This window comes from Hippocampus bargibanti, linkage group LG14, assembly GCF_051943395.1.
Source record: "Hippocampus bargibanti isolate YZ-2025 linkage group LG14, ASM5194339v1, whole genome shotgun sequence".
Classification (NCBI taxonomy): Eukaryota; Metazoa; Chordata; class Actinopteri; order Syngnathiformes; family Syngnathidae; genus Hippocampus; species Hippocampus bargibanti.
Window position 1 is genome coordinate 14,804,425 of NC_142747.1, and position 19,929 is coordinate 14,824,353.

At 41.3% G+C, this 19,929-nt stretch overlaps 2 protein-coding genes across 2 annotated transcripts; one reads left to right on the plus strand and one right to left on the minus strand.

Moving 5' to 3' along the window:
- Positions 1-1,582: 1,582 nt before the first annotated feature.
- Positions 1,583-14,163, minus strand: ppp2r1bb (protein phosphatase 2, regulatory subunit A, beta b). Its single transcript, XM_089013918.1, has 15 exons — positions 14,010-14,163; positions 12,839-12,929; positions 12,599-12,699; positions 11,839-12,071; positions 11,615-11,762; positions 10,306-10,461; positions 9,053-9,167; positions 8,807-8,877; positions 8,254-8,388; positions 7,151-7,324; positions 6,952-7,012; positions 4,251-4,405; positions 2,697-2,839; positions 2,537-2,628; positions 1,583-2,451 (listed from the first exon to the last, which is right to left on the minus strand). The coding sequence occupies exons 1-15, from the start codon at positions 14,085-14,087 to the stop codon at positions 2,432-2,434; spliced, it is 1,773 nt and encodes a 590-aa protein (XP_088870044.1). The 5' UTR covers positions 14,088-14,163; the 3' UTR covers positions 1,583-2,431.
- A 686-nt stretch (positions 14,164-14,849) lies between these two features.
- On the plus strand, positions 14,850-19,882 carry med29 (mediator complex subunit 29). The gene is made up of 4 exons (XM_089013255.1): positions 14,850-15,042; positions 15,142-15,200; positions 19,228-19,312; positions 19,379-19,882. The coding sequence occupies exons 1-4, from the start codon at positions 14,887-14,889 to the stop codon at positions 19,604-19,606; spliced, it is 528 nt and encodes a 175-aa protein (XP_088869381.1). The 5' UTR covers positions 14,850-14,886; the 3' UTR covers positions 19,607-19,882.
- The last annotated feature ends 47 nt before the right edge of the window (positions 19,883-19,929 follow it).

Consider the following 19,929-nt stretch of genomic DNA (forward strand, 5'->3'; position numbering starts at 1 on the left):
TTTCACTGGATAGCGACTCAATGTTTGTCGGCTGTTTTGTATATTCTACCCAAATTTTAAGATACAGATGGGTGTAAAATGCTGGCACCATAACCAGGTCGCTGGCATAGTCTACCGAAACATTCGTGCAGATTATGCACTGGAAACGTCCAGGTGAAAATGGGAAACACCTCGAAAGGTGGTGGAGAATGACAGAGCGAAGATCCAGTGGGACTTCCAAATACAGTGATATATCAGCTTACGAATTCAATTGGTTCCCAGAAAGTGTGTGTAAGGCAAAAAGTGTCTTCCAAACATTAATTTCCCACAGGAAACCAATAAAAATGAGAATAATCAATTACCAGGTCCCCATAAAACACATTTTCAACTAAATAAGCCTTAAAACTACAGAAAATATACCTTATTTTATGTATAATAAATGTTGACCCAAGTGTAATGCGGGACGAATACCACCCGAATGTGATACACCACACACAGTAGCTGTGGTCAGATTAAACCAATCACATTCAAAACATAAAATAGGGATGAACATAACCCTGCAATCGTTTGAAGTGACTGATTTAACCCAAATCCAGTTCAACCATTCTAGCAGGATTTCCATTACATTAAATCTGCCCTCTTGGTTTTATGAGATTTTGATTTGAAAGTCAGACACTAGCTTTTCACTGGTTACGGACTCATTGTCGGCCATTTTCTATAATTTTGCCCAAATTCCTACTTTTGTTGTTTCTTATGTTCGCAAGAACAACAGTCCATCTTGCAAGAACATTTTTACTTTTCAGCCACTTTGTGTGCGCTTCTTCAATCGCCGCCCATCCTCTGCAGTCCTTTGCCAAGCTATTTATTGAGTACATGCAAATTTAAAGGACAACCGACGTCTCCGGACAAGTTGTGTCCATAACTTGTAAAATGGCTTCAAATGATTTCTACTGAGCGTATTTTACAAAGATTCCAACGCATATAGCTATATTTTATGTTTTAAGACTTGCGCTGAATATTCCGGAAGTCTTGTTTTTGAGTTGGTGACGAGTCCTTGTGTTCGGCCAACTAAGCATAAAACAGCATGAAACTTTTAAATATGATAACTTCTTTTCTGTCTATTCTCTATCAGCAACTTAGCCTTCAAATGACCTAGCATACAAGTGTCAGGAAGCTAAGGAAGACAGAAAGAAAGGCAACCAGAAGTCAGCCATTCAAAATGGAGACTTTTGTGCAGGGAGGCCTTGGTGTTACCCTGCTCCCCTAAGAGAGAAGCCAAAACGGAAGCCAAACAAACAAAAAGCAGCTGTCAGCTGTACTCGTTGCTTTTGTTGTAATGGACTTCCCACTGGACCGCAGCTTTCAATTGCGTCATTGAGGTCAGAATAGGTAGAGTGCGCACTCACCATTCCGATGTACACATGCTTGGGGAGTAATGGGAAGGTGAGGGGTAACAATTTGGGCTCAAAGGGCACAGAGAGATTTTTTAAGATATAGGCCTTAAAAGTTGCACATTTTCTGACTCAAGCTTAAAATTATTTTGGTCAACAACTTCCTGCCTCAGTTCAGTGTTCACCATCAAATAAGTTGTGACACGTGTGTGTGTGTGTGTACTTGGTTACTTTATTCAGAGGAAGCTACAGTAGAACAGCATCAAATATGTGAAGCACTGAAAATAGCAATAAAACCCAAACTGATCATTAAATGGTGCACAAAGGGTCTTCCCTCTCCCCCACTGTGAGCTAATTTTCTGGGCAAAAAGCTTATTTTTTCCAATTAGGTCAATAATATTCTAATAGAAGATCGGATTTGAGTAAAGTCGTGCTCAGAAGCAACAAGACCTCATCACTAAAGTCCGTGGACATTTTCAACCATTTCATGAGGACTCAAAAGTGGATGCACAGCAGGGGCGAGGAAGCATTTTATCAAGTCCTATGAGGGCCTACTTTTGGGTTTTTTTTAATGTCTTTATTCTTTGTCATTTTGAATGCTACAGTTTGCCCATCCCTGATGTACAGTTAGGAGTTCAAAACACTGCCGTCTATTTTATTAGCACACATCCACTCATTTTGACTTCTTGTGAGAGGTTTTTGGATAGCAACCAAGACAAGTGCGGCTACTTGGCTTGTGAAGATAAGAACATGTTGCCTTTGGAACCACTTGTCATAAGAATGCAACGTTTTGATGTTGCTAAAAAAAAACAAGTAAAAAGGAAGGAATGTGAGCGGGGGGTCGTGGAGCTCAGCGATGCCTAGCTAGCCTTTAACACTATTGGTCAGCATGCACCACTTGATTGACACCTACGGTACACTGACGGTAAAGCATCTGTTTACAGCGCGGGGGTGGCGGGGGGTGTAGGAGGAAAATCCAAAGTTATCGGACTGGTCTATACATTTAGCCATTGATCTTGAACATCAATAAATATCTCGTAAAAGGGTGGAGATGTGTTGTTTCACTTATGCCAAGGCAAAACTGGAGAAAGAGGAAATAAGAGTAATGAGTCGTCATATTGTCCTCATTTTTAGGAATTCAAGAAAATGATATTAGATATGCTTACCACTGATGGCCTCCTGGGCAAAGTACTTGACATCCATGTCTGTATCGGTGGCCAACTTCTCTAGAACCGGCTTGACTTCATCTCGTAAGGTGCTGAGGGCGCAGAATTGCTGCCGGTCACGCAAGCAACGGCCACACGCAGTTTCGGTCGAGAAATTTACCTGCCGTCCAGAATGGGTCCGATCTTCTGCAGAGATTTGGCGACGTTGAAACGCACGTTGGCCACCTGGTCGTTGGACATCTTGAGGACCACGGGAAGCATCTGCTTGGTGGTGATGTCCTGACCGCACGCTTCCGACAGAGCCTGAAAAACCCATGAGACATGAAAGCCACGACCTTTAAACAGGCATACGGCTGCTCAAAAGGATGATTTGTCCAAAATTAATAATCATCCAGTCGATTGAAAATACATATATAATCTTCCTTCCCCATTTACAGTACCATTGAAGAGGAAGTTAAAAAGCATGGCTGACAGAATGTGTTATTCTGAGTCATTTACATCCTTCCTCTTCACACGGCGCCATTAAGATGCAGCGTCTTAGAAACTGTTATGGTTTACATTTATGCTTAGTGTGCATTACAATGAAATGTTTCTATGCATTCCGTACATCATGTTTTCAAAGGAAAGTTGACCACCCCCCAAAATTGTTTTTACAATGTGTTTTGTCGGTTGCACTACTCGTCTCAAAACAGGATTCAGATTACCATATTTTTCGGTGTATAAGGCACACCAGAGTATAACCCACCCCCCCAATTAATGTTGTATTTGTATTTTTTTTCTGTATAGAAGGCGCATCAGCCTATGTGGCGCACCGTCAATGAATGAAACAAGTTTTCCAATTATAATCTATACATATATATATATAAATGTTTTCCACATTATAAGGCACAACAGTGAGGCTGGGCTTACGCACTACTTCTTCACCAGGGGGAAATTGAGTCAATGGCTGCTAACAGTAGGTGCAAGACATTTTTTGGCTCAATATTACTTCACATAAGGCGTATAAGGCGCAGGGTTATATTTTTTTAAGAAATTGAAGGCTTTTTTGAGTGCGCCTTGTAGATCGAAAAATATGGTAATAAAGTGATGCCTCTACTTATGAAGTCTGTTGGGGTAATTCGCTACACGAACATCTTTAAACATCTCTTTTGCATCATTTGTTTAGGTTTTGGACTTCCTGGTACGTCATGTCCTGCCTTCCTTTACATGATGTCACATCACATCCTATTATGTGCGTTTTATAAATGCTCTCCCAGCGGTCTTTCGGGTTTCTTCCTCCTTCCTCTTTTCTTTCTGTCTCTCCTCGGCCGACACCCCACGGTGCCCTGCTGTCTACAAGATTAAACTAACTTATTCTGTTCAACACCTGGCTTCCTGCTGATTTAACCATCCTTTGCTATTAACACCCTGAGCAGCCATGAACCAGGAACGAACGATCACTTTCAACCCATTAAAGTCAATTGGCTCTGGAAGAAAATTTTTTAACGAGAACAGTGTGTAAGTAGAGACGCATTTCCATGTAAATGCCCTAATTCGTTCCAACCCCCCAAAAAATTCAGACAAAAATATTTCCTGAAGAACCAAAAAAAAAGCATCAAAATATATTACAAATACATGTTGCAATTAGATTAGTTTGACACCTGTCAATTATATGTAGAATTAACTTTTTTTTATAGTCACAAAACAGATTTGGCCATGCATGTGTGTGCCTCACATTGATGCAGAAGAGTGTAGTCATCCTGTGGAGGTAATTGGGGTCGTTGGCCATACCCAGAACCTTTGGCACGATGGTGTTCTGTGCCCATTCGGCTCCAAACCTCTCCACCAGCTTCATCAGGTTACAGGTGGCGGCCTCGCGGATGGCATACACTGTACGACAACAACAACAAATTTGATGTTAGGTCACACGCTCTGATCTTCATTAACAGGTGTAACTTTACAGCAGGTACTATATTTTGTTTTTCTACTTCATCCTTTCCTCTTTCATCACTTTGCTGCTGTGAAATGTAAATTCATCCAGTGAGAGACTAATACAGGCTCATCTAATCTAATACTTTTATACTCCCCCCCCCCCAAAAAAAAAAAAAAAAACAAAAAAAAAAAAAAAAAAACTGAAAACACATCCAACGGTCTCCACTTTGACGAAATAGTGAGCAGATGATGGAACCGCCACTTTCCTTCTTCTAAATTTGGTGTCCTCTAACACAGGCTGGTGTTTTTGTTCTTAGATTTGATATTGTCACTGACCTGCGAAAATCTGTGACTGGGCTGCTTGATAATTTGTGCTTTGCACTATAAACATTTGCCTGCTATGACTGAAAATATTACAGGGGCCGAGCGAGTGAACAAACAAGCCAAACATGTAAAGCCTACCGTGAGGAAAAAGACAAATGATTCATGTACTTTTTTTAAACAGGAATTTTACTGGGTATTGCAACACAGAAGAGATGCGACTGAAGTATAATATCATCGTAAAAATGCACCCCGAAATGGTAAAGGTGCAAATAGGATCCAGAGCAGCAATGAAAGCATTGCGGCGTGCGAGTCCTCTTATGTAACAGGAGGGCCAGGCCCGTTCCCCAACTCCCCCAGACACTCACACAACATTCCAATGATGTAATGCAGCTGGCTGGCCCTTTGTACGCAATCACACATTTCTAATAGGGTGGAAACCGGAGAGAAAAGAAGGCTTCAACACATAACACAAAAGACAAGGTTCTCGCGTGCAGAATGAACTAGGACATGGAGTACAGCTTTTTCAGGGATGGCGGGACATCGCTACATGTTTTGATAAACGATTCAGAAGCAGCCAATGTGTATTTCACTCGGCTCAGAATACCAGTTGCTGCTGTCCCTCACATTGTACTGTCCTGTGAGCGTGCGTGTAAGCTTAAAAAGGCCGGTCTTGGCAAATGGCGCTTGTGAATAGAAACCGGTGACTCAACACAAATATGAAGTATACATGTTTTTACATTTACTTGAAATAATTTTAAATATGATGGAAATGTTATAATACCTCGTCTTACAACTGCTTTAGCTAACGAACATTCAATTCGCGAGAATAGAATCTTGGCATACAAACTAGTTTTTGGCGGACGAACCACACCACACAGCGCCACAGTGGCTGGCGGACTAGTTTTCCACACCCCCTCTGTTTGAGTGGAGATGTGGTTTGCTATCGAGTGGAGTACTTTTGCCATTATGGGCCCGAAAAATACCCCACTGCAGGCTAGTGTTAAGCCTAAGAAGACATTAAAGAAAATTACGGTCGAGCAGAAGATCATCGAAAAAGACGAATGAGTTGTGAGTTTGTGTGAATTAGCGTCCCAGTAGCAGTATGCTAAGTCGACCATTGCTACGTGTGGCTAAGGGTGTTTCTTTGTTGTCTAAGCCAGTGATTTTCAACCCATGTGCCACGGCACACTAGTGTACCGTGAGAGATCGTCAGGTGTGCCGTGAGAAATTATCCAATGTCACTTTTTCATTTAAAACATTATATTTGGAGAAAATGATGAAAATGTTTTATGTCATTGTCCGGTACCCGTGCTGTAAAGATTGGAAGAGTAATTTAAGATTCATCTGTGTGGTAACATGTAGCTGATTGCCTCGTTCCTCTGAGATTGGTAGTGGTGTGCCGCAATTTTTTTCCAAATGTAAAAATCTTGTCCTGGCTCAAAAAAAGGTTCATAAACACTGGTCTAAGCAACGGTCTCAGGCAATAAAAGAGGTTGAAAAACTGTTGATGTGGATTAACGAAAATCAGCTAGCAAGGGACATTGTGAGTGAGGGTAATATCGCAGAGAAAGCACGGTAACTTCACTCGGATATCATCAAGAGGCAACTACGTTGACCATCACAGGTAAATAAAACGACTTTATTATGCTTTAGAGTTTAGTTCTTTAATTACAATCCAATAGTACATTTATCATACATAAAATAAGGTATATTTGAGTAGTTTTAAGGCTTATTTAGTAGAATATTATGTTTTATGGGGACCTGGGAAGGGATTATTCTCATTTCCAATGGTTTCCTATGGGAAATAAATGTTCGCCAGACAAACCTTTCCTAAACTGAGGTATCACTGTGTCTGCAACAAGAAATGTAAAAGGATGAAGTGATTCTTCCGACTATAACTAGACTCAAACTGTTTTAATCGACTAAAAGTAGACAAATAAAATGGCTTACTTGGCTAAAATGCTTGACTCATAGTCAATTAAAATTTTGAAAAACAGCATAAGGTTGACAATAAACTAAAGAGTGCTATGCGACATCTAGTTACAACTTTCCAACATTTACCATGGGAACATTTTGTTTCCGAAATGAGGATGTCGTCAAACACAATTGTGCTCCACCGCATTGTGACCACTCTCAGAAAACCCACATAATGTACACAAGAAGAGCAGCAAGCGCCTTACCGTGGTCAATAAGCCAAGCCATACAAAGAGTGTTGAGCTTCTCATCGAAGAATTCCACACCCTAAAAGCAGACAGAAGCAATCGAAATCAAATGCGGTTCATTTTGAAATTTACACTTCAAGTAAATCAAAGTCACGGGGTGCTGAAGAACATTTTTTGGCAGCGATTTAGGCCATTCGGCTCAGTGACGGGAACTCACCAGCTGACCCGCCAGCAAGGGCATGTACTCAATGATGGCCAGGCGGACCCTCCACTTGGCGTCCTCAGCCAGCTCCACAATGGCTGGCAGGAGTGACTGGGACAGCTGGCGGATACCGATCACCTCGTTGACGCAGTCCAGGTTGGAGATGATGTTGAGACGCACCTCGGGACACTGGTGACATATACACACACGTTGAAAAGCATGATTATGTAGTTTGTTGAGCTTGATAAGTACCTTAAATAAATCACATTTGATATGCTATGATATAATTTGCATTTTTCATGCATGTACAAGTTTGTCTAAACTTAAAAAAATGCACATGAAGAATGCAGTTACACTGATGAATAAAGAGGCAGCTCAAATTTGTTGGCAAATGTAATCACAACGGTACTAAGTCATATTGACAGTCTGTATGATAAACACTTGGTATGACAGTTAAGTGGGCACTGTGGGATTCTTCGGCTGCAATCCAAACTCATTTCATAGGACACATTTCAAAAATTGTGGAAACTATTTACAAACCTTTCCTCCTTCTTGCACAAATGTTTACACACACGGAAAGCCGAACGACCATGTTTGCTTTAAATCCAAATGATTAAAGATTTAACGGCATGAGTTAAATTTTATGAACATACAAAAAATAAACCAATAAAAATAGCCGCAAAAACAAGGCAAAAATGAATAAAACCGTAATCTCCAAAAATCTCCAAGCGATCTTAATTTCAATGATTGAAATTCTGCATGTCAAAGCTGTTAATGTTTTGGGGGAGATCAAATTAGACAAACCTGGTCTTGTTTTTCTTTAGCAAGAAAGTGGGGCAACCTTGAATGCATCAGAGGCAATGGCACAGACTGATTTAATCGATTGAAAACATTTTTTTAGGATTGCCTCTATAAGTCTTTGGACAAAGTGACAGAAAAGTCCTTCATATACCGGTAATGTGTTTTTTTAATATAAAATAAAAAAGGTGAAGGCAAAATGTCCCTGTAAAAAAAAACAAAAAACAAAAAAAAAAAACAAATCGTGATGTAACAAAGTGACCGTAGTCTGTGTGGTTGAGTGAAGACGTAACAAATGAGAAATAATGCATTTCCTTTACCTCGTCCTTGAGCTGAGCCAGGAAAAGAGGCAGTAAATGCTCTATTGTGTTATCCTTGCCCAGGATAGCAGAGAGGCCCATAATGACCAAGGCCAGCGCTGACTTAACATGCTGGTTTGTGTCTGAAACCAGTTCCTGTGCACAGGCAACAAAGAACAAAAATATTAGTTGGTAAGAATAAGAATCTAAAACAAATGCATTTAAATTCATAAATTATATAAAAATATTCATCCATTTTCTAATCCGCTTATCATGGAAGAATTGGGGGGTGGGATGCCAGGAAACCAATCACAAAGCACAGACAGAAACTCATGATCTGACATACATAGCTTCAGCACTTGTTTAAAATGTAATGTAATACATAGTGCCCCCTGCTGTTTGAAAGCTGTGGGGGGAGGAAAGCATACGATAATGAGCGCCATGGACAAGTTGTTTCTTAAAGTGTCAGGAAAACTTGTAAAAAGTTGAGCGGCAGTAAATAGAGACACTGTTTCGCACTCACAAATGGAGTTTGAAATTCACACGAAAAAATTTATTTTTCGTTTCTTTTTACCTTGACGCACGGTAGGATGTGAGTCATGATGATCTGCTCACGATTGTCCTCAGGGAGGTTCTCACAGAATTCTAATAAAGAAGAACAACTGGTAAAATGTACTCTTTTTGAAGGTTCTCGGCCAAACAACACCACTGAAAGATTTTGGAAACGTGTGCATACACAAGACGGCACACGTCCGTTTTGGGAGAAGAGTTAGGATTTAAGTGTGCCGTATGGATGAGAAAATACGATTTATGGACTGACCTTTAACTTTGTTCGCGGCAGCCGCACGGACCTCAGCTTCGCAGTCCTTGAGAAGGTTCTGGAATGCTGGGACCAGGTCGTTCTTTGTTATTTCTGGACCCACTGCTTTTTGAAGCTGAAAGGGGAGGTGAAAAACAGCTTTCATTCTGGAAATAACAAATTAGCATGATTATAAATTTCCGGCTGAGACCCCAGTTGTCAGAGATGTTCGGTCCGCTAATCTCTATCACCAGTAAAGCTTCATTAAAAGGGCACTGACAAGGAGAAATGTCATAACATGCACTTAAAAGACAACCGACGTCTCCGGACAAGTTGTGTCCATAATTTGTAAAATAGCTTCAAATGACTTCTACTGTGTGTATTTTAATAAGATTCCACCGCATATAGCTATATTTTACGTTTTAAGACTCGCGCTGAACATTCAGGAAGTTTTTGAGTTGGTGACGAGTCCGTACGTGACGTCAGAAAAGGACCGCCTCCGGACCGTAAAAAAGACTCATTGTAGTGTATTTCCATCACGTCAATGTATTTTGCCGTACTGTTTTTTTAAATCCTTGTGTTACACCCAAAAGCCGCCAGCAGAGGGAGTCCAAGGTCCATAGAAGGAAGTTATCAGCCTGTGGAAACGGGCTGATTCATTCTTCACAGGAGCTGGTCGCCATTTTTCTGCCTCTTTTGTGGGACGTTACATTGCAGTCCAGATGCCTCAAAATGACACGGAAGGACTTCTTTAATCGATGGCAAACGTATGCTTTCCTCTTCAGAACTATTTGAATCATATTCATAACTGGATGTGTAACAAGAAAGCATATTCTCCAAATCTGAAGCCATTGTTTGGATTCGTGACGTCACGAACTGGGGGCGGGACTTTCTGAAAATGCCCAATTTGCAGCTCCATTTTTTGCAGAATTTGGACAATAAGTCATTTTTATTGGTGTTTTGCATTTGAATAAAAATATCATACTGCGTGTTTTGGGTATTTTAGATGCTATAAAATGTTTTTCTGATGTCAGTTAAAAAACAAAAAAGTGACATCGGTTGCCCTTTAAAGGACAAGCGACACCCCTGGACAACTTGCGTCCATGATTTGTAAAATCACTTCAAATTACTTATACGAGCGAATTTTACAAAGATTCCACCGCATATAGCTATATTTTACGTTTGAAGACTCGCACTGAATATTCATGAAGTCTTGTTTTCGAGTGTCAGCTATTTGAACACCTACACTGTCTGTAAGTAAAGAATCTGCTTACCTCAGAGAATTTTTCAGCCACCATATAGCGGACCCTCCAGGACTTGTCCTCAGCGGCCTGTCGGAGGGTGGGCATCACCAGAGTCTCCAGGTCCTCCTGCGGCAACAGAGTAGCGATACTGACGCAAGCCTCCACCGCCAGCAGCCGCACCGAGTCCTGAGGGGGCAAAGAGAAGGCACAAATGTCGCCACATGTTCAGAGGAAAATGTTAAAGCTCATGAATAAAAAATGCCTTTATTAATGGTATCGGTTGCATGCATCACATCAAACAAAGCTATGAGACTTCTTTTCAGGCAGCATGAAATGAATTATACATCCAGATTAAACACATTAAAACGTAGTAAAAATGTTTAAAGCAGTCTCCAGCGATTTTAACTCATTCACTGCCAGACGTGCAAAAATGTGTCCACTCCAGAGCCAGTGTTTTTGTCATTGTCACTCGAATTCCAGGACTCACAGAATATTGCGTTTTAGGACTACATAAACATCCAATGCAGCGTTAGAAACATTAGACTCTTATTTCTTCAGAAAAAAAAAAACGTAAATTATATGGGTCTGGAGTTATATGAGCTTGAAACGAGGGTGGCTGTCCAAAATACAATGCAACGAATCCATCTTGGTTTATATAGCGCTTTAACAACAGCCGAAGCTAGAACAAAGCGCTAACATGAAAAAAGGGGAAATGCTGCACCCCTGTGGAAGGGGAAAAAACATTGCCCGAGGCCACGGCCAGCGCTTTATCGACACCCACGCAAGAAAAAATCAAAACCCGAATTAATTTGGGAATGGTGCTCAACGTCACATTCCCGAATAAATTTGCCAATGGCAGTGAATGAGTTAAAAGTACCTTAGGCTCGAGTTCGTGTTTTAATGTTATGATTTGGGTAGCAGTTATCCAATAATTTTGAAGGCATTTGAAACAATAAATAAGGATTTAAAAATATATATAGCTTTCCAATATGACGCATCTTCCGTAACAAGTTCTGTGGATTTTAGTCCAGCTGTTTGGGATGTTTGAAAAGAGGGAGCGTTGAGTGAACATGTAAACCATTACAGTAGCTTCTCTTGTTAGCGAGAGTGCCATAAACTTGCACTGGTGTAACTGTTTAATGTTTTATATTACTTGATTGGTTTATTTCATGTTATAATTGAGACACTAGTTCAAAAAAATAAATAAGTGAGATCCATATGATGTTTGCTATTCCTCCTCCTTCACCTTGTTGTTGAATGAAGAGTTTTGTTTCTTTCATAATAATTACCTTCTCCTGATATGACATGACCCATGCAAATTCTGGAAGCAGACCAATACCTGCTCATCAGAGGCCAGAGCCGTGAAGAGGGAGATGATATCACTTCGGACATAATCCAACTCCAACACTCTGGCAAACTCGCCCAGTTTTGAAGCAGCAGCACGACGGACCATCGGAGTGTCATCTGAACACAGGGTGCGGAAATGCCTGCAAGTAATCACAGACACGTTTGATGAAGTCCAAATCAATTCAACTCGTGATTGGGTGAAAACACTCAACTTACTGGCGAATCTCCGCTTTGACGGTGCTGGAAACACGCGGATAACAGACACTAAAGAGACCGCAGGCTGACGTGCGCGAAGTGAACCAGTCACCACAGGACAGCCGTTTGACCAAGGGCTCAAAATGGACCTCCAGGTCAACTGGAGAATGCTCCTGAGAGATTTTGCGCAGGGACTCTACTGCTTTGTCTCGAACAACGGTCTCCTCCACTGTTGCTAGGCTCTCCAGTGGCGGCTGAGAATTGGAGAAAGAAGGACAGTGGGTGAGTTGGTATGTCTTCTCACACTGGATTTATACTGACATTAACATTTTTACTCACAAGAAGTGCTGCAGTAAAAATGTTTTCAAATCATTTATTTGTAGAATCGCGCAGTGTGAGGATTCAATTATGAAGAATTCAACTGAACACTTGTTTATTTGTACAATTATTGCATTATTGTCTCAGCTGTATTCCCGCTGACCAGCATTGACCCATGTGTTTCTTTTACTAATTTGTTTTTTTAACATTCAAAGGACACAAAGGTACAAAATGCAAATGTGCAAATATTTTGCCAAATAAAACAGTAGCAGCTTAGTTTTATCAGTTCCTCTCCCGCTCTTCTTCATGCAATTTGTGACAACCTCACACCCATAGAAAAAAAAAAACCTTTACCCTTCAAAGCTATCCTGTATTGTCAACCCTGTCTTAATGGAATGCATAGGCTTTAAAATGTAGTATTTGAGTTGAGTTTAAAGGATACGAGAGAAAGTTTGAAACGTACCAGGAGACAGTGGACATATTCAGGGCCTCCCACCAACATGGTGAAATTGCCAAGCTGCTCAGCCAAGGCCAAGAGCACCTCATCTTCATCGTAGATGGTGTCTAACACAGACAGCGACATCAGTATACAAACTAGACATTGTGATACAAATCTTCTTCTCGCATGCATCATGTGATTATATTGTTAAAATGTAGCCGACAAGTTAGCCTTTTTATTGGCTAAATTGCAGTCATTGCTTACCTGTGAGGAAAGGAAGCAGCTCAGTGCGAGTGCGCTCCACACCAAGAGCCAGTGCAATAGTGGACAGCTTCTTGATGCTGTTCAGTCGCAACTGTAAAGCAACAGAGAGATTCATGATGATATATTCAAGACAGCCCTGAGACTAAAAACATTTTTTTTCAGTACAACAAATTACCCACATAAAGGAGGCTGCCAAACACCTGCCAAAATGGCATCGATATATGTTAAGATGATTAACAAGTTTTTCTATTTTATCTGAGAGAACTACTTTGTACAAGGGCCGTCAAACTGATTTGTTGCAGGCCACACGGTCATCATCATTTCCCTCGGAGGGCTGTTATGGGTGTCAAACCATTTTAAGAGGCCAGGAATAATGTATATAATGCAAATAGTTTGTGACTGAGAAGATGAGTTTGGTAACAATAAAATTCTTACAATATCTACTATTACATGAGAATTAGAAATTCTACAAGGTAGATTAGTTTATACAGTATCATTGGAACTGAATCGTTGTTGACATTTGAGCACAACAGAACAATATGGCACAATTAAATGCAAGTCGTGAATTATTATATAAAAACTGTGAATGTTTTTTACTGTCAAGGCACCGTGGCAGAACTTGGTTTCAAAGCTCCGACAAAATCGAGGGTTAAGTGACGGAATTTTGACGACAGCACAGCACGGGTCCTGTTGTTGTGTTACGAGCCTCCAGGCAACTCGCAGTGAAAAAGACACTAATGTAACTTGGCTAAGAAAAAATACTATGAATGAACACAACACAATTGCAAACCATACTGCATTTGCAATGAAAACAAAACGCTTTCCCCATGACAAATCATCGATCTTGGAAGACGTCAGAGGCTAGCCGCTAGCCCAATGACTGAAGAGCGCCCGATTCATTCTAATGAATCGTTGTTAGGGCCGAACAACAAACGATAGTGAATAGCACACGTTGTATTTGGGCGTAATTTTTATATTAGGCACAGAATCGATTATAAACACGAGTTTCTGCTTGGACAAGGGGCGCCTATGGTTGAGAAAGCAGAATAGGCCCCACTAGCATGTATGCTAGTTAGCGTTGCTAGCTAACGGGGAGGAAAATCTAACAAAACGGGCTCCCGTTTCCAGCACAGTATTAACGACACGGCCGAAGAAAGTCCTCGCTACCCACCTGAACGTCCTCATTTCGAAGTTCGTCAATGAGAACGGCGATAGGGTAAAGAGAATCATCTCCATCGGCTCCTGCCATTTTGGATTGTGCAACGAATAAACGAATTGCGGGGCTGGGACCAACTACGGGGTTTCCGGCCCACTTATGAGGGAGCTGATTCGCCTTCGCTGTCGTTTGATAGTCGTTCAAACTATGACGATCAAAAGGAGCATAGTGAATTTAGAATGCAAATAAAAGCAGTCCCCATTTATTTATAATCACAGAAAACCGCAATCGTACATTCTGATATTTATTTGAATCATTGTACTGCATGACACCGAAGAGACCCTTACTGTTAAATAATTACCAATTGTACCCCAAAAAAATTGGCCTGATTTTTTAAATTGGCCTAAATTTATTCATTATAGTATTTAAAATTTAGTTTCTTATTTGCATCCATCTTAAACACCGGATATCCTGAACAGGGTTGCTGGAGCCTATCCCAGCTGAATTCGAGCCGAGGGCACACGACGCTTTGAATTGGTCACAAATAAGTCATTGGGCACATATAGATACAAACAACTTTGAACATTAAAATGTTCTATTTGATAAAATATCTATTTTTTGATATTAATGAAAAAAATAATACTTTCTATTTCAATATTTCTATTTGCATTTTAAACAAAATGCAAATCTTGCCGCACTTTATTTCCTCTAGAAGCCCGGACGAATTATTTATTCGCTAGTCATTTAAATACATTTCCGATGAAACATGTTTTTGTTTCATTTTGGGTAAAAAAAAAAACTTAAAAATGCCCCACCCGTGTTTCAGGTCAACCGGAAATCGGTATCTTCTGTTTCCGGTGTCAGAGTGGTCGCCGAACCTGAACAAGCCAAGATGGCGTCTCAGCAGCCGCAACCTGGTGGTCCAGGTTTACAACAACATGCCGCTTCCCTGCAACAACAACAGCAACAACAATTGAACCAACAACAGGACTTCGATCCAGTGCATCGATTTAAAATGCTCATTCCGCAGTTGAAAGAAAGTCTTCAGGTCATAAAGCATACAACCCTCTTGTAAGACGTGCATTCAGGCGCGTCTTAAATTTGTTGAAAGACGACTGAAGTGACGATTTTGTATTTATCCTCACAGAACCTAATGAAGATCGCGTCGCTTAACCTCACCCACAACACAATCATTGACAACGGAGCGTACGTACAATTTTCTTAATGTTCTATACGGTAATTGTATTTGGATGTATGTACGTATCTATGTACATTCGTGTGTGTGTGTGTATATATATATATATATATGTGACGGGTGTCACAACAGTGACTGTCTTCATCCCCACGATGCTGCCGTATTAATGAAGACGAGACGCGTGGATGTGTCTTTTTATTTCTTTTATTTCTGACAACGGAGCGTACGTACAATTTTCTTAATGTTCTATACGGTAATTGTATTTGTATGTATGTACGTATCTATGTACATTCGTGTGTGTGTGTGTGTGTATATATATATATAGTAAAAAAGGGGAAACAAAATAAGATATTGTCATGAAAATGCGCGTTAATCAAGACCAACAGAAAATTGCGACTCACCCTGAATCTCCTCGAGATTGTTCTGGAAACTATGGGCGGGACATAGTGCCACACTGTGCGCCGTTGCGTCACTTCCTTCATAATTTAATAACCGAAGTGTACAACTCCGTTACATACACCCCCCTTAAATTATGCAGAAGTGAGGCAACATACACACGGAAGACAACAGAAAGACCAACAGGCAAAATAGACAAGGTTATCGGGCAAGGATGTACAAAAATGCTGTCTAATTATGTCGCTCATCTGACCAACTACGTCAGGTGACTGGAGTAAGGGATCTGTCGCCGGTGTGTCAGGGTCTGTGCGCTCGTCGGAGATGCACTGTACTGGGTCTGGGAAGGAACTCTGTCCCCACTAACATAAGTGGCCTCAGCTCGCACCTGCCCATTCCCCTCTGTACAAACTACATCACCCTGCATAGCACTACATAACTGTGACAGACTGGAGAAAGGTATCTGTTGCTGGTGTATCAGTTGTCTGTGCGCTCGTCGTAGATGCACTGCACTGGGTCTGGGAAGGAACTCTGTCCCCACTAACATAAGTGGCCTCAGCTTGAACCTGCCCATTCCCCTCTGTACAACCTACACCACTCTGGATTGCACTATACAACTGTTACACGGTTGGGAAGCCTCTACCAACACACTCAAAGGTGTGCTACTTGTTACATGTAAGGAGCTCATTCTTAGACTTAACACACGAAAACACGTACATGAAAAAAAAACACACTAATTGCAAAACAGCAGGTCAGACAATTAACACACTACATGTATTTTCAAAACGGGGGTCGACACACCGTCCACCGAGTGATGGGACTGCACAGCGTCTTCATTGTGCAGCATCGCGGTCCCGGTCCGAAGTGGAGAGTCACTTGTGAATCCGGGTCACGGCACCAATGTGACGGGTGTCACAACAGTGACTGTCTTCATCCCCACGATGCTGCCGTATTAATGAAGACGAGACGCGTGGATGTGTCTTTTTATTTCTTTTATTTCTGCAACACAGTATGGCAGAAGGGATGGGTGAAGTCGCATGGGTTTCGTCTTGTGATTAACCTGAATCTCCTCGAGATTGTTCTCAAATGCAAAACATTGTAGATAACAAAACAGAATTAACAACGTGTGATCGTATAGTGGTTATTTACAGAAAAAGAGAATACAACACAAGTTCACTGTTATTTACAAGATGTCCCTGAACGCATCATGGGCGGAGACTCAGCAGAACACGCGGTGCGCTTGTAATGGCTGGCGCACAGTTCAACCAGCCACGGACACTCACGGGCAAATGAGACACGACACAAGAAACTAAATATTGTTCAATAAAAACGAAATGAAACAATTATTACCTGCAACACAGTATGGCAGAAGGGATGGGTGAAGTCGCATGGGTTTCGTCTTGTGATTAACTGCGCAATAGAAAAGCACTATGAAGCTAAGTTCCACTCGACAAAACGTGAAGTAAATAATGACACAAAAAGTAATCTGGACTCGAATGAATAAGGGAACTAATTAGATAACACTAGACAGTAAAAAAGGGGAAACAAAATAAGATATTGTCATGAAAATGCGCGTTAATCAAGACCAACAGAAAATTGCGACTCACCCTGAATCTCCTCGAGATTGTTCTGGAAACTATGGGCGGGACATAGTGCCACACTGTGCGCCGTTGCGTCACTTCCTTCATAATTTAATAACCGAAGTGTACAACTCCGTTACATACACCCCCCTTAAATTATGCAGAAGTGAGGCAACATACACACGGAAGACAACAGAAAGACCAACAGGCAAAATAGACAAGGTTATCGGGCAAGGATGTACAAAAATGCTGTCTAATTATGTCGCTCATCTGACCAACTACGTCAGGTGACTGGAGTAAGGGATCTGTCGCCGGTGTGTCAGGGTCTGTGCGCTCGTCGGAGATGCACTGTACTGGGTCTGGGAAGGAACTCTGTCCCCACTAACATAAGTGGCCTCAGCTCGCACCTGCCCATTCCCCTCTGTACAAACTACATCACCCTGCATAGCACTACATAACTGTGACAGACTGGAGAAAGGTATCTGTTGCTGGTGTATCAGTTGTCTGTGCGCTCGTCGTAGATGCACTGCACTGGGTCTGGGAAGGAACTCTGTCCCCACTAACATAAGTGGCCTCAGCTTGAACCTGCCCATTCCCCTCTGTACAACCTACACCACTCTGGATTGCACTATACAACTGTTACACGGTTGGGAAGCCTCTACCAACACACTCAAAGGTGTGCTACTTGTTACATGTAAGGAGCTCATTCTTAGACTTAACACACGAAAACACGTACATGAAAAAAAAACACACTAATTGCAAAACAGCAGGTCAGACAATTAACACACTACATGTATTTTCAAAACGGGGGTCGACACACCGTCCACCGAGTGATGGGACTGCACAGCGTCTTCATTGTGCAGCATCGCGGTCCCGGTCCGAAGTGGAGAGTCACTTGTGAATCCGGGTCACGGCACCAATGTGACGGGTGTCACAACAGTGACTGTCTTCATCCCCACGATGCTGCCGTATTAATGAAGACGAGACGCGTGGATGTGTCTTTTTATTTCTTTTATTTCTGCAACACAGTATGGCAGAAGGGATGGGTGAAGTCGCATGGGTTTCGTCTTGTGATTAACCTGAATCTCCTCGAGATTGTTCTCAAATGCAAAACATTGTAGATAACAAAACAGAATTAACAACGTGTGATCGTATAGTGGTTATTTACAGAAAAAGAGAATACAACACAAGTTCACTGTTATTTACAAGATGTCCCTGAACGCATCATGGGCGGAGACTCAGCAGAACACGCGGTGCGCTTGTAATGGCTGGCGCACAGTTCAACCAGCCACGGACACTCACGGGCAAATGAGACACGACACAAGAAACTAAATATTGTTCAATAAAAACGAAATGAAACAATTATTACCTGCAACACAGTATGGCAGAAGGGATGGGTGAAGTCGCATGGGTTTCGTCTTGTGATTAACTGCGCAATAGAAAAGCACTATGAAGCTAAGTTCCACTCGACAAAACGTGAAGTAAATAATGACACAAAAAGTAATCTGGACTCGAATGAATAAGGGAACTAATTAGATAACACTAGACAGTAAAAAAGGGGAAACAAAATAAGATATTGTCATGAAAATGCGCGTTAATCAAGACCAACAGAAAATTGCGACTCACCCTGAATCTCCTCGAGATTGTTCTGGAAACTATGGGCGGGACATAGTGCCACACTGTGCGCCGTTGCGTCACTTCCTTCATAATTTAATAACCGAAGTGTACAACTCCGTTACATATATATATATATATATATATATATATATATATATATATATATATATATATATATATATATATATATATGTATGTATGTATGTATGTATGTATGTATGTATATATATATGTGTGTGTGTGTGTATAACGTGGGTTTACATGTTGTTTTCATGAGACATGGAATGTTGAACTGATATTTGTTAAAATCGTAATATGGGATGCTTGGGATCGCAGTGAGTCTAAAACAGTGACTCTCTCCAAGTTAGAAGAGAATTGATAAGAATGTAATGTATTAAAACATGCTAACATTGCAGATTTCAGCAGGTTGTTTTTCTTTGTACCGCAGCACAAGCAATGATGCTGCTGTTCAGCGCTTTGATAAAAGCTTAGAGGAATTCTACGCCCTTTGCGATCAGCTGGAGCTGTGTTTGGTTAGACTAAATCTTGTTTTTTCTATAGTAGTGGTGTCTTCCACTGACCTGTTTCCTTCCGTGCAGAGGTTGGCGTACGAGTGCCTCTCGCAGAGTATCGACAGCGCCAAGCATTCACCCAACTTGGTTCCCACCGCAACCAAACCGGACACGGTGCAGACGGAGTCCATGTCCTATGCCCAGTACCTTGGTATGATCAAGTCCCAGATCTCATGTGCCAAAGACATCCACAACGCTCTGTTGGAGTGTTCCAAAAAGATAGCGGGAAAGGGACAGCCACCGGGTATCATGTAGATCTTCTCTTTGGGACTTACAGTATTTTCTTGAAATGTCATGTAGAGTTGGATTTATTGCTGTTTTGTACCATCTCCACCAGTGGAGGAATGTGGTTTTTTTTATGTATGTGTTTGTACAGAATGAGACATTACAAATATTTCCTCTGAACTTTGGGCAGAGTAAAGAAAGGAATTACAATGTTGCTGTCAGATCTTGGCTATGCCAAAGTACTTTTTTGTGTTTCAACATCACCTTTGTAAGGAGATAATTATGCATTAAAGAAAGTTAAACCCTTGCTGTGCTCAATTTCCTCAACAGCGACCAGGTGTCAAATTGTAGTA